The following is a 15,647-nucleotide window of genomic DNA, read 5'->3' as shown; positions in this document are numbered from 1 at the left end:
CCAATGAGGAACAGGGTAGCTGTTCTAAAGTGAATGAAGAAAAAAAATACCTGCAGTCAGCCAATTCTGGAAACTCCATTATGAGCTTCAATTACCACAGTCATCACTCCAACTGTATCAAAAGTACTCAAATTCTGAAGTAATTTTTACCTGTATGTTTCTTCAGTGCATCTTTTATGGTGATAAAATTCTTCAAAGATTTGGACATTTTACAGCCAGCTATTGTTAAGTGGCCAGTATGCAGAAAATATCGAACCCAGTGATCATTTTCAAAGTATGCCTGCAGGAAAAGGAAAAAAAAAAAAGACTCAACGCTGTACACATATATACCATAAACTACGATAATTTAGGAATAAAAATATTGAGGGGAAAAAAAGTTATGCTTATACAAAACATATGCAAATTTAAAAAATAACACAAAAAAATAGATAGATTTGTGTAAGTTGCTGTCAAAGCTAAGCACATAGCTTTGTCACTACAGAAACCAAAAGCCAGTGACAAACAGTTCACTGACCTCAGACTGTGCCAGTTCATTGTCATGGTGGGGAAATCGGAGATCAAATCCTCCTCCATGAATGTCCATCGACTCTCCTAGAATGGATCCAGCCATTGCAGAACATTCAATGTGCCAACCTGGCCGGCCCTGTTAAAATAAAGACATTACTTGGCTAACAGCTAATTGTCTTCCTCTTCTGCCTGTGTATCATTAGCTCATTAAATCTAACACGTCATGTACATCTGTGATGCCTTAATTATCATCCTCCCTATTTTTGATCACATGTGAAAAAAAAGGATTGAGGAATCTCTGCAGGTAAAGACTACAGAGAAACATAAGATGACTGACCAGTAAGTCATCATAAGCCTGCATGCTGAATTCTGTTTAAAAAGTATTGCACAGGCAGATTGAGCATAGCAACAGAACCTACTATTGAATATAAGATCCTCATAATCTAGATAATAATATGAGGTGAGCTACAGTATTTGTTTAACAAAAAACATGCTTTTTAATAAAGTGTAGAAGGTTTAAATCCTGTAATGTCCTTACCTTTCCCCATGGAGAGTCCCATGAAGGCTCTCCTGGCTTGGAGGATTTCCACAAAGCAAAATCATTTGGAGAATGCTTCTCACTTAGGCGATCAGCTGAGATACTGAGGTCACCTTTCAAGAGAGAAAAAGTAAACATTGACATTTTATTTAAACACCAGCATTATTGATTTTTGGTCTCACTGTGCCTCACACCATGTGAGGTTAAAAAAAAAACACTCAGCACTTGAAAGCCCTCATAATTAACTCTGACAATCCTTAGTTTTTTGATTAATGTTTGGTTGACAGGAAAGCTGACAAGTATCAGCAGCACTGCTTTCTAAGTTTTGACATGAGATTCATCTACATTCTCTCTACAGACACAATTCCAATATTCCAGTTGCAGAAAAAGAAATATTGAATAAATAAAAAAAATCCGCTGTATTTATATACAAGTAAGATTGCAGAATCACTTCAAAGTTATAAGTATCAAAATTAAGACTAATTAATCTGTCTTAATATGCACACACAACATGATCTTAGGGTATCTCTTGCATGCCCTGTCTAGGCTGCCCCACAGAATGGCTAGTAGCTGTTCACTATCTACACATTTACTGTTATGTTTTTATCATATATGAAGCGTGTATTAGTTGCCGTTAGCTCTTTATGATCTTTTGATTGGTACTCTCATTACAACATCTTCAAAACACTATGAATTTACCATTTCTTCAGTACTGCTGAAAATTACATGTGGTTAACAATACCACTTAATGCATGAAAACCGAAACAGAGATTAAAGCCAAACTTGTCAAGGGGAAACTTGTCAATTAGTTTTGATGTACAGGTTGAGATACCTGCAATCTCAGTCTTTTAGAATACTTAATGTTCAAAGTGCATAATGACAAGTAGTATTATATTCTATTTACATTAGTTGCAACTTTTAAAGTTTAGCATTTCTGCTGCCTCTGCTAGTCAAAATGACATTATCTGTTAGGGTATGGACAATCATGACAAATAAGTCAAAGCAACTAGGCTGCCAATAGATCTAGACATACACGTAGTCTCAATTAGTTACATTAATCATTCTGCTTTAGTTCCTATTTGCAAAAGCAGACAATTGTGCTTGTTTATGTGGTGGCAATGATGCATTCATGTTGACACAAAGACAGTGGTTTAAGCTCGCACCTTTTATTCCACATATACACAGAAAACCTCAGTTATAAGGGTTTCAAATAAGAAAAAAAAATCACATGCAATTTAATGTCCTATCTCAGATATTGCCAGTTACCTTAATTTCACCTACAAGTGTTATATAAAAACCTTTAAATATTCTTCTGATACATTTTGTGGATGATTTGCTACTAAAACGGTACAACCTCAGGAAGAGATAAAATGCTCAATGAAATGCGATTCATTAGTTAAGCTAGTCCGCTGTTAAGGCTCTAATCAAAAGATCTATATTTGGATTTAGTTCAACACAACAAGGTTAACAAAATAAAGAGTTCTCAGTATGAGAGAAGAATGAGGAAAAAACACACCACAAGACCAAATATTTGTCATAAAGAAAAACACAGCCTAGCAGGGAGAGCTTTCACCTGGCACGTGGAAGACTCAGCTTCAAGTCTTTGCTCCACATACTATGAAGCAGATGAAAAGCCAAATAAACTGGGCTGTACTCAAATTGGACTATTCACAACCTCCTTAGGATAATAAATAACACACAATAAATAATACTGCCATCCTAGAACGAATAACATTTGTTGCTGTTTTCCAGTTAAAAACTCACAGTGGTGGTTCAAGTAAAAAAAGAAGAAAAGAAATCCTGAGGCAAAGGAAGCAAGCAGGTAGACCATTCTAGTCTGACAGTAAATTTGATCCAAACATCAGTAGAATCATTTGAAGAGATCAACACATCAGCAATTTAAGCAAACATTTTTTTCCCTTTTTTACCTTCACCCTCTTGAAGAGCTTTCTGATCACCTACAGCTTCAGGAACCAGCTTAGCATAGGAGTGTTTTTCACTGGAATCAAACTTCATAGTATCAAAGTATACAGATCCATTGGAAACATACCTGAAAAGTTAAAGATAATTATTTAGCTAACTTTCTACCAAGACTTAACTAAACTGTACCCCCAAAATCACTATCTTACTTTTTCTAGTGAACCCACATACAGCATGGTACTGTTCACTGTGGTAAAGATGACTTAGGTGAGCCTAAGTTTTAAGGCATTACCATAAAGACTTCAGGTAAGGCACTAAAGGTCAGAATAAAATTCAAAGGGAAACCTATTAACATCTTTTGTTAAACTCTTAAATAGGTGAGACTTCAGACTAACAGTCCCCAAAAATATCTACAGCAATTCTGGTCCCTTCTAATATTTTGCAATAATATAATACGAATCATGTTTGTTTCAGAGTCCATTTGTCCTCCTTCACTTTGCTGATTTTGTTCTACCGCAGCCATGACAAAAAGTCTCAGAGGGAAGTTTTAGTACCACCATGAACACTAATAATTCAATGCAAATGATTTTGAACATTTTTTTAAGAAAGAAAAACATAGATTTTAAGCAAGAACATGCAAGAAAAATTATAGGAGTCTGAACCACAGGTTTGCTTTTTCACAATGAAAATATGTTGAAAACTTGAGACTAATAAGAGAAAGAACACTCAAAAATGCCAGTCAGGAATCTACCATGATATTAGGAGCTTCTAGAGTATTAGCCTGACTTTCACAAACATTGGACAATGTCAGAATATCATTTTGAGAAGTTTTTTTTTTTTAACCTATGTTATTTACAACTGATTTCCAGCAATCCACTCAGGGATCCAGTTTTGAAATCCCCTGCTGAAAGCTGGAAGTCAAGCCCAGTTCAAGTGAATTGGACTTTGACTATTTATTTTAAGGAATGAGGTTTTCACCCTATTAATTTTAATAATCTAACTTGTTTCTTTGTAAGCATAGAAGTATATAAACAAGAAGTATATAGTAGCACGTTTTCACCAGGTTATACATAACAGATCTTGCATAAAGTAATGTGAAATTTCTTTACTGGATGAAACACTACTTCTGGAAAAGAATATTGTTGCATATGAAAACAGAAAAGAGTAAGTGTTCACAGCAATCCAATACAGTATAAGCACACAACAAAAACACTCAGTAGTGAACTTACCCATAACCATTATCCACAATCTTTTTCACAAATGCCACAATTTCTGGTACATATTCACTAACCCGCGTTAAAACATCTGGAGGTAAAACCTACAGAGAAAAAGTAGCATTTTATATTTACGCATATGTAAATACATATATACAGACATTCAAATATATACAATATATATATATATATCATACATTCATTGAGTAACTTGCTCAAAAGCAAGTGACAGTGGAATCTAAGACTCCTACTTCAAGCTCTATGCTCTGCAACAATATGCTGTGGCATTTTTTTTCTCGGCCTCTAAGGCAATGTTACCAACACACTACTGCAGCAGACAGCCCCTATTCCACTTACTGCACTTCTGGCAGAACAGGCAGTGTGTCCCTTTGATTTGGAGGTAAATAAATAAACCTTCATTGATCTGATCCACTGCATATGACATAGTATTTCACCTGGAACAGACAAATCTGTCCTTGACTTTTGTCACCACCACACAATTTTAAGAGTATTCAGTAGTCAATCTACACGCTTAGGATGATAGGGCGGTCCTGTGTAGCTAACAAACTACCTGAAACTTCTGGATCAGTTTATATGATTATAAGCCCATTTTAGACCAAGAGGAAAGATGGAGCGTACACACCAAACTTATCTCCAGTGCACTGGTAACATGCACAAAAGTTTTAAGATTGCTGGGATGAAAACAAAACAGGTGATAATTTAATAGCTACCTATTCACATTAAAGATTAAAGGAAATACGTTATCAATACTGTTGAAATACAAGGCTTTTGAAAGCTATTAAAGGGTTTGTATTATATTCTGGGTATTATGAGGCACAGCATATACACTTACAAAACAGAAAAGAGTTTTTTTTTTTTTTTTTTACTTACATTGAGAGCTTCCATATCTTTATGAAATTCCCCTTCCCAGAATTTGGGGAGCTTTGAGAATATGGAATTGTCAGTCACCTGACTGCCAAATTCTGAGTCCAACCAGTCAGACAGCAAATCTTTGGCTTCTTCCAACATTATCTACAAAACAATTATAAGTGTAACTGAAGAAAGACTTGTCCTGTTTAAACTGTGCTGAAAGATCTTACTCTGAACAGAAAGGTTCGCTTAAGGAAAAAGACACTTGGCTATGAATACAGAGTAATCTGTGCTTCTATCACATTGTCCTTTATATATATGGATGAAACACTCAGAGGAAGGAAGACAAACTGGTAACTGACATCTGTTTTGATACTGGTCACTTACATGAGCATGTGGAATTTATGTCGTAAACACTGGACAGGATCTGCAGTTACCACACCACCCATTACCCCCATAATTGCTGGACAATCCTAACAGAAGCCTTTCTGTGCACATCAATAAGAAGTGTTTGAAAGACTGATTTGAACCTCAGCAAGGATGCATTTCTCAGTCCTATACTAAGAGGTGGATTTTTAGTTATTTACTCATTTACAACAGCATATAGCTCAGAAGGTGTGATTGTTTAGATTTTAGTTGCTTTTCAAGTTCTTTCAGGTCACTACGCACTTTTATAAAGATAGCTGATTCTACAATAGATGTGTGTTTTTTTTAAGGTGAGTTAGAGAGGTACTTCTCTCATACCCTGTGCTTCCTACAGTGAATATGACAAATAATCTGAAAGCAAGAAAAGAGGCATGTGGAAGCCAATTACTAAAAGCTAGCAATTTTATTGCCTGACTTGAATACCAAAGCCCAATAGTGTCAACAGGATTACTGTTGCTAATTGTAATGGTCTTTGGGATAAAATTCATTCTGAACATAATTAAGTTTTATATATGTTTTTTCTCTCAACAGAGACAAACTTTTATGTAGAAAACCACATGTAGTGGAATATCATATACGATTGTACAACAATTTATAGTACAACCCCTACTGAAAACAATTTCATCAAGCAAAATACTATTTAAAGGCCCTGACTATTATAAAAATAATTTAAAAAGGAGCTCAAACTGACCTCATGACATCTATTGATCTCTTCTGCAGGGAGTTTTGCTTGCACAGCTGCTTGTAGAGGGTCAAAAGCAGACTTCACCGCATTTTGAATTTTTTCCAACATTTGCTTTTTATCTGGGTCTGTTGTCTCATTTAATTTAACTGAAAAGAGCTACAAAAAAATAAAAGGTTTTAAAAAAACAACTTTCAGTACAGTAGGGCTATGTTCCACATACAATGTATTATCTTAGCCATATAGTACCTTGCTTTTGATGAATAATATGTTATGCTTTGATATCAGACTACTATAAACAGCTTTGATATCAGACTACTGAAATGTAAGCACATATATTCACTAGTCCAAAAAAATGTAGTTCATATCTCAATTTAGTTTTTCAAAAACTTTATAAATCACTAAACCTTAATTACTGTCGTTTAGTAATGTTTACTTTCTATGCAATTGATCACTTCAATTACATAGTTAATTATCCCAAATCTGAAATGGAGAAGCTTCAATGTGAAACACAAAGAGATTAAATGCTGTGCTTAAAAAGTATGTCACGCAATGACAGCTGGGCAAAATTTCCAGGCCTCCTAATTCCCAGGCCTGTATTTCATTCATTAGACCAATAATCCCTTTGTGATCTGCAGTTCTAAAATGACCAGAGAATCACCTTCCCCCATGTTTAGTCCAGCACACACAAATTATTACATCCTTTAAGCTTTCAAGACTTTTTGCTCTTTCCAAGGCCATCAGTGGTACAAAAAGGAAATCTCACAGATATCTACAGCTTTAAAATATTATGGACCAGCTTTTGAAAACCTATTTTAAAAGGCTACTTTTGAAGTTTGCATTCTAACAAATAAACATACAATTTTTTTTTTGATTTTCCCCCCCCATCACATCAACACCATTATACATGTTTACATATATGGTATAAAACAATATACAAACAACTTTTATAGACATAAAAAGTCAGGAATGCCTTTTACATGGATAGTTCTTGTCAATTCTAAAATCAGTGATAAGCTATTCCAGTAACACTTCTAATCTGTGTGATAGCAGTTCAATAGAATAAGTGAAACAAGCAGAAAGTTTAAACCGGCAGCAAAGTCAGAGGCATTTTTTAGATGCTTTGCTATGTTACTGAGTAAGAACCTAAGACACTAGCAGGGATTAAATACTGAGCCCACCTCTGAGGCAGTTTTAACATCTTCAAGTAGCTGAGCTGGTGTTATTTTGTTCTCCCTATACTGTTCAAAAAGGTAGTTCTGTCTTGCTCTCTTGATGATCTACAAAGCAGAAATATGGAAATATTCTTGTGAAGCAGAACAACAGTTATAGAAAGTGCAAATAAAATCTAATGCTATTAGATATAAAAAACTTTTCAGGATCCATACAAATTTAACAAGATGCAAGAATCACAAGCAGTAATACAACTTAAACACACCATAGATAGTTAATTAGCTACCTCAACAGAATTAATTAGGCATGTCAACAACAGACAGTGAAAGAGGCAAATAAAATAAGTTATCTTTGTAAAATGTTTACTCTTCATGATTTATAACAGCACTCGTTTATGTATGAGTAGTTTGCTAGCACAGGAAGTCACAGAAATCAATGACTTTGTGTACAAAATACATATCAGTAAGTATATTATTCATCTTGGCTTTCCAAATAGCAATTGCACATGATTCTCTGACTTTCATGCACAAACTACAGTATTTTAGATTACAATTTAAACAGGTCTTACCTTATCATCAATATCTGTAATATTCATACAATAGAAAACATCAAATTTAAAATAATCCCTGAGGATTCTTCTCAGAATATCAAATGAGATGTATGATCTAAAAACAACAGCAACAAAAATTAGTATTAGTGTTTAGTGAATACCTCAAATATGTTTCTATTCCATGCAAAAACTACTTCAATATCAGTCAATAATTTTATAGCAGTTTCAACTCTCCCTCATCCTCTAGCAAGTTTTCCCTCACACAATGACAGAACATAATATGCTTCTAACCTTAAATCTTGATCATTGAGACTAACAAGACCATTGTCCAGTAATACACTTATCTAAATAAAGTACATTTTTCTCCTTAATCTTTGCTTACTTATTAGTGCTGTTACTACTTATATCAACTGCTGTTATTACTTTTATCAAAGTAAGCAACTACAGTACCTGGCATGTCCCATGTGAGAAGCATCATATACTGTTGGACCACAACAATACCATGTCACCTTTTTTCCATTCTGCGGCTGAAATATTTCCTTAATTGAAAGGGATGGTACAGTGAGTAGAAAGAATTGAAGACACATGCTCTCAGCCAAAAACACCACATTTGGAAAATCAGAACATGAAAAACATGGATTATATATACATATATATATATATTTTTTATTAAAAAAAGCTTATTCCACTCCTAGTTTTACTATAAGAAAAGATCATCACTAGCATTTAAAAGAGAACATAAGCTGCCACACCCTGTTATCTGCACTCTTATCTATCCAGATATTAGATTACTAAGATTTGGATTAGGTAGGCCATTGTTCAAGCTGTGTTCATGAGGGAAGATCAGGCTTTCTTTTGCATTGAAAAAGGCTATACAGTATTGCCATTTCATATATTCTGGGATATTACATACTGTGTGACATTAGTATTCCTAGTATTTCCTCTCTTCCCCCAAAAACCTTCAGCCAAGGCCACAGGAAGTTTTACCACTCTGTATTACAATAATATAATTTGCAAGATTTTTTTTTACTCAAGCGACATCTAAAGAAAGAAACTGTGGTTTTATTTTGTTCACACTGCCTATGCTTACGTGTTTTACAGTTGAACCACTGGCTATTTTACATGATGATAACTTGCTAATGCATGTTATATATTAAGCAATACACACATGCATACACACACCTGTATATTTATTGTGTATATTGTAGCACTTGCCTCACCAAACACACTTGACTAATGCAGCATTTCTGGCACGTGCTTGTCAGAATCCCACAAAATAAACCCCAGAAACCTGTGTACTAATAAGGAAAACACTTAAGAAGCAAACATTTGATGACTCCTCTGTTTGCATTTTTAAGGAGATCCTCACTTTTCATTCATTTAGTCACCTTATTGCGAGTCAGGCTGTTGTAGAGGCAGAGTCTAGAATGTTTTGTCCCTTCAGGGGGAGTCCAGGGGGGCTGCATACGTTTGCCTTTACCTAGAGGAAAACCAATTTAAATAGAACTGAAAATATAAGTAGTTTTGCAGTATAACATTTACTTCTTATCACATCATTAAGTTAGTTCAAAAGAAAAAATATATATAATTACAGAAAACAACTCCAATTTAGTAATCCAAAATAATTCTGTTAGAGCTAAAGCCACTAAAAAGCCACTAAAAGATTTCAATCACTTATTTTCCGCCCTCTGCCTTGCCACACCTATTACCTTTGATTCGAGTAACAGGAAAGAAAAGGGTATAAAAGTGAGAGTGTGCAATTCAGTTAAAGCATTAACAAGAGCTTTGAAACTTAATAAAATATTAATAAAGTGCTATGGCAGTCCTGGGCTTTCTGCAATGCTGCCGACTGTATGTACTGTGATGGCATATAGATATCATACAAAGAATTTGCAAAAAAATCTCTGGAGACCAGACTTAATCTGTAGAGCCAATATTGACAGAGTTTGTGTACTTAGCATGAGAGGGAGAGGAGACCAAAAGGTTTAGAAAGAGCCTCAGCTTTTAATCATATGTGGTTGCTATGTACACAAGGCATTTCTGAGCACTCTCATTTACCACAAATACGCTCCAATTCATCAGCAGGTTAAATTTTGCCATTAAGGAGAACAGATAAAAATCTGGGTAATACCAGTGATAATATTCAAAGGAGATGGGAAGACCTGTAATTGCTGTTCTTTGGGGAATTTCAACATTTTGAAAACTGCCTTTGACCTAAATAGGAATAAAAGTTCGATACTTTTTAACTTGGTAGAAATTCATAAACAATGTTACACATACACAAATAGTGTAACACAAATTACAAAGCAACAGTAAACTGTTGTCAAAACAGAAAGTTTATATTTCATCACTACATTTCGAAGTATTTTTTGCAAATTTTTCATTTTTTCCTTTGGTGTTTTTCTGCATGAACATCACTGTGATAACTGTGTTCAGAAAAAATCTGATTTCAACAAATCATTGTCCACAGAACTAAAAGGGTTTATTTTAATTCATCACAACCTTCATTCTAGAAGGCAGGACAGTAAGCCAAAGAACCACACTTCAAACACCGAAGACTCACTCAACATGGAACACACTGTATGTGGGTGGGTTTTGGATGCTTTTCAGTTTACTTTTGGGAAGGTGGCATGTCCCTTTTGTGCTGCTGCTTTCAGCTCTTCTACTCTGCTGCCAAACAGTTTGGGAAACTGCAGGCTTATTCTTGCATTTGTTTTCTTTTCAATTTTTAACACAATTGTTAAACGTGTTTTCAAAGAACACATGGGCATGTCATCTGTCAAAGAGTTGCAGTTTGCTATGCACAGGGCTGCTTGCAGCTGTAATGATGTTAAACTAATCATCACATTAACCTGGAATGGAAGCAAAACAGGAAATTCAAAGATACACCGAAGGTACCAGGCTAATACATATAGTACTGCCTTTAGGAATTCTCATGGTAGGCATTTTAACCACAATTAAAATATTATACAAACTATTTGTTTTGACAACAAAATTGCCTTTCTGATCCTGTGTTTCAGGATGCTATTCATTAACTCTGTTTCCCTAATATCCTCATATGAAAATTTTTGACAGAAAACCTACAAGTAACATACATTTCCATGGTATATAAAAAAAAATTTAATCTCTTCCTCATCATACTTTTTTGAGTAACTGCCTAAATAAGAAAAAAAATGTAGAAAAGAACTTCATTTAATCTGCGTGCTACGGATCCACAGAAATATGTGTTTATTCTAAATAGTTTACTGTATGTTACTGACCAGAACAGTTCAAGTGCAGTAGCAGTCTATCCATAACACAGACCAAGGTATGGATTTGTTTACTCTTTGATTTACAAAGATTATACTGGTATGCTTAATTGTGGCTAATGCTTCCCTCAGGGAAGGAAGCCTGTGTGGGTTAGTCTAATAAAAGATAAGTCACTAAAGCTTTTTTTTCCTTACAACCACACTAAACACAAGGGAAAAAAAAAAACAAGCTCACAACAACAACAAAAAAAACAAGTAACTGACCCCTAAAGGTCTCAGTTTGTGAGTTAAGTGTCACATATATATATAGATAGATATAGATATGTATATATGTGCACATGTTCTATATATCCACATGGATACCAAGGGCAAAGTAAAGGCATGCTGTTTAGTCTACTCAAAGGCATCCCTGCCCGCAGTAGTCTTCCCCTGGCTGAACTGAGGTTCATTTGCTCTAACCCATCTCTGGAGCTCTCAGATACATCCAAAAAAACACTGTTAATATATCCAAGGCCTAAGAAGCATGGTGGATCCATGCATTATTTCATCCTGAACATTGCAGAACACCATTTCAGGACTTCTGATAAATATGCACAGATCAGAAAATCAGAAAGCTAATGAGACAGCCCTTCAGAAAGAGAGACTTTACACTGCAGATTTTGTGGACAGGAAAAACTGAAGCCTTTTATCTGGTTGCCCCACCCTGATCCATGACAAACATTCTGCAGACAAATCGTAGTTAGTGGCGTTAAATCTGCTACCAGAGCCAGCAGTACAACTGCGATTCCTTCCCTGCTGGAAGGAAATCAATAACCAGCACAAACACATGCAGGCATACACAAAATCTACTCTCAGCAGTCTGATTTTAACTGCTGGTCTGCTAGGAACTGAGAACACACATGATGACACGTTGTAAGAAGATGGCATTGGAGTAATATTAGTCAACTGTGAGCCAAAATGACAAACACATTATGCATTCATTTACAGATATTGCAAGCACTATACAACAGCTCTGTGTTATTATTATTATTAATTATTCCATGACTCCCTGAGGAAGGCTCTCACTATAAAGTAATTAAGTTAGGCTAGCTCACTGGAAATCATGGCAGGAGTGATGCAGCTCCCAAAAATGCCAGCACCCATGCTTACTCAATGACCTAGATCAACCGGTTAGTATTTCCTGAAATCATCAGCAATCCCTAAATTACTAAGGTTAAAAAAAGAACCCCAAACATTCAAGTGTAAAGAACCCCCCAAAAATCAGTTTTAATAAAATAACCTTAAGAAGCAGCATGCAGTTTACTTTATTATGAATTTGTACATTATACGAGAACTATTTAGTTACTCCTGCAGGGAAAAAAAAGGTGGATTGAGAAAATCCTGACATTTTAGGGAACAAAGCAAAACCCACATATCCATTTACTATTCAGTAGCTAGCTTTTTAAAGAAAACACAAATAATCAAATTCTGTATATTGAAGAATTTTAGAATCAGATGTGGAAACAGAGCTGTAACATTTGAATAGTTCAGGATCCGAGTATTACACAGAAACAGTATGCAAGAAGAATTTCATGAGCTTGAATACAAGTGGATCATCAAATTGTAAAGTGTGCAAGAGTATAAAAGGGAACTTTTAGGACTGCTCAGCAACAAAAATCAATACAATGTCAGCTAGTCTATAGCCTGGCCACCAATTTCATATTACTCACTTGTTTGAAGTTTACAAGGGTCATTTTTTTCACTGCTGCCATCATAGATTGCTTCTATGTGTCTGTACCACCGGACAACATGGAAATACTGGTCCACAGGTGGCCCCGAAAACTTTCTGAATACCTCCACATCTGCATGTGAAAATGTGAACCCCTGGATATAACTACGAGTGCTCAGGTACTCGTTCAAAGCCTTCACCCTGGCTTCCTCTTCACTAATGCTCAGAATAAAACTGTAGCTGGAAGCTGTAAAGACAGAGGCACAGGACATTTGGTCAGCATTAAAAGAAGGAGATCCCATGACCAAAATATATCCTTATACTATACATCACCCCCTCCAAATTAGCTCTGGCAACTGACAAGAAATTTGAGGAAAATATTTTTAATACAAGACACTGAACAACTAGATATTTCCTATTAATAGGATTATGTTCACACCATCGTAAGTTTTTTGGAGAAGTCTTTACGAAAGTATTACTGTAAGGACAAAAGCACAGGTTCTTTTCATGAAGGAATATTAGCTACTTGAAAATGGAGAAAAATCTCCATGCATAACAAATTTAACCAATCTGTTTTCCATGCTGCTAAAATACTCATCCAGCAAATATTTGCGTATAATTAATTTTATAAGTTGTGGATAGGCTGTGGATACTTTTCTACTGAGCTGAGCACATCCTGAAGTCTTTACAGGACTGGTGCAAATATGCAAGCTCCCAGCACCACACCAAGTTACTCCCACTTGCTCCAACAACTGCAAACACTTAAGCTGTTGCTGTATAACCCCACATTCCTCCTAGACCACCCTCTCTCCTCAGAGGCATGAGTAACACTTAGAGAATACAATGAAGAAAAGGAACAGAAAAGATATTAGAACATGCTTCTCCCTCACAGTATTTTAACACCATGATTTATTTGGTACACAGGCAATGCAAGTTTAATTGCACCTCTTCTTTGCAAACGCAGGAATGTCTTCCTATGGAGGAAGCAGCCAAAGGGTTCTGGTAGGGATGCTCACAGTAATAGCATGCCTTGAGCAAGTCAGTGGGTACAAGGACTAACACTGGTGTTTCCCTACGGTGATTCAACATTTGTAACTCCGTTGATGTTCAAAGCAAAGTAAACATTAAACCAATGTCCTGCTTGGATAGTCAGCCAAGAGAGTAATTTAAGACATAGTCAAGGACATAGCGCAATAATGTGAGAGGCAGTATCAGAACACCTGTCCCTGCTCCCAAAACCCATAAGGAACCACTGTTACAAGTGCTGCTTCTTGCATTGGTATACACCTTTTTCTGCACAAGTAGTTCCCAAAGGACTGGAGGTGCTCTTGGAAAGGGAAGGATGAACAGGGACAAGGGAAGAGATGGTTAGGAGAGGGTGTGAGGAAATGCATAATTGAAAAGTTTTTACAAATGCATGCCAATATCATCAGTTAGGACTTTATGAGCAGCCCATTTCCCATATTGAAATCAATTATTAAAACATCCAAGTAAAAATTGAACAGCTGCTCTCAAGGAGAACAGGAACTCAGATAACAGGGAAATGGCAGCTAGATAGCAAGTACATTTGTGTTTGACTCTTGAGCATTAGTAAGTTCAAGTGGCACACCACTTTAGAGGCCAGCAGAACTAATAAATGGTCAGTGATAGAAAAAATAAAATCAAAGGTCACAAAAGATATTTAAAATTTATACACAAGTGCCAAGTCAGATTTATGTAAGTTCTCAATCCTTCTTAAGGGCTATCCATGCAATTGTTCATTAAAAATAAGGAATAAAGAGTAAATAATGGTTCACAGCTAGACCTTATGGGCTAGTCTTACCCAGCTGAATAGGTTTCAGCTTTGGCTCACATAGTTAATTTTACTATAAACTGTTCAGGTTCCTAAATATTTACTGATGTTTATCATTACAGGACTTCACATGTTTACACACATAAAACAGTTTGAAATAGTTATGTTCATTAACTATGGAACCCTAAGACATAAGTGAATTTTGCATCCATGAATCATATGAGGGAAAAGCCCCCACACACCTCCCCAAATACTGAAGGAATAATCCATGCAGAAGTGAAACTGTATCTCAAAGAAAAGATCTTTAAAGATCAGTTGCAAGGAAAGCAACACTCCACTGGCAAAGTATTACTAGGGTTATTATGACCATTAATCATACACCAGGCTGCTAATGGGAAGCAACTCAGTGTATCTGAAACAACGTAAGTGCTTTCCAACCACATCTATAAACCGATCTAAAAGGGAAGTTGTACAAACTAACACACAAATAAAACAAAGATGACAGAACCTATACATGCTACTTTTAGTGAGGAGAGGTAGCAAACACTGCCTGTGATTGTTGGTACCAGTTCAGCTCTGATAAGCAGGGCAGACAAAATTACTTTGAACACTCTTGGCGTATGCATTAATACTTGAAATTATACAGTTTGACGTTATGTCTCAGTGTAAGAGCAGCAGACTTTAAAGTGCAACACATCAAAGAAACCAGTTAGCCCAGGGGACCTCATAGGAGGATGTTTTTTTGTTGAGATGGATCACTGACTCAAATTCATCCCAAACTCCCCACCTGTGATTACACGCCAGGCAAGAGCCGCACAGCACGAGCACACCTGGGCAGATGTTGGAGGGTTTTTCAGGGCACTGCAGCAGCTGGGCCACAGCAGCCTCAAGCTCCCAGCAAGCTTTCTGCACAAATACGAGTTCCCCACGCTGGTTTCTGAGGCTGCACTGAGCTCCAAACTTCCTCTTCTAAACCAATGGCTGCTTTTCAAACCATGACTAGCATACAGCTAGAGGGG

The 15,647-nt window shown here is 36.0% G+C and overlaps 1 protein-coding gene across 2 annotated transcripts in view; it reads right to left on the bottom strand.

Moving 5' to 3' along the window:
* The window catches only part of CARS1 (cysteinyl-tRNA synthetase 1), a 34,399-nt gene that overhangs the window by 15,930 nt on the left and 2,822 nt on the right, over positions 1–15,647 (bottom strand). The window contains exons 2-13 of one of the 2 annotated variants that reach the window (XM_083839001.1): positions 12,838–13,083; positions 9,269–9,360; positions 8,331–8,419; positions 7,899–7,995; positions 7,339–7,437; positions 6,167–6,316; positions 5,071–5,211; positions 4,195–4,283; positions 2,974–3,095; positions 1,046–1,158; positions 515–643; positions 151–280 (exon numbers count right to left, since the gene is read on the bottom strand). In XM_083839001.1, the coding sequence (XP_083695127.1) occupies positions 151–280; positions 515–643; positions 1,046–1,158; positions 2,974–3,095; positions 4,195–4,283; positions 5,071–5,211; positions 6,167–6,316; positions 7,339–7,437; positions 7,899–7,995; positions 8,331–8,419; positions 9,269–9,360; positions 12,838–13,083 (1,497 nt within the window). The remainder of the gene's footprint in view (positions 1–150; positions 281–514; positions 644–1,045; positions 1,159–2,973; positions 3,096–4,194; positions 4,284–5,070; positions 5,212–6,166; positions 6,317–7,338; positions 7,438–7,898; positions 7,996–8,330; positions 8,420–9,268; positions 9,361–12,837; positions 13,084–15,647) is intronic. The other variant, XM_083839002.1, reaches the window with a different exon arrangement.

Source organism: Anser anser (assembly GCF_964211835.1).
Source record: "Anser anser genome assembly, chromosome: 5".
NCBI classification, from domain to species: Eukaryota; Metazoa; Chordata; class Aves; order Anseriformes; family Anatidae; genus Anser; species Anser anser.
The sequence above is the reverse complement of the archived record's forward strand: the minus strand, read 5'-3'. Positions and strand labels throughout refer to the sequence as shown.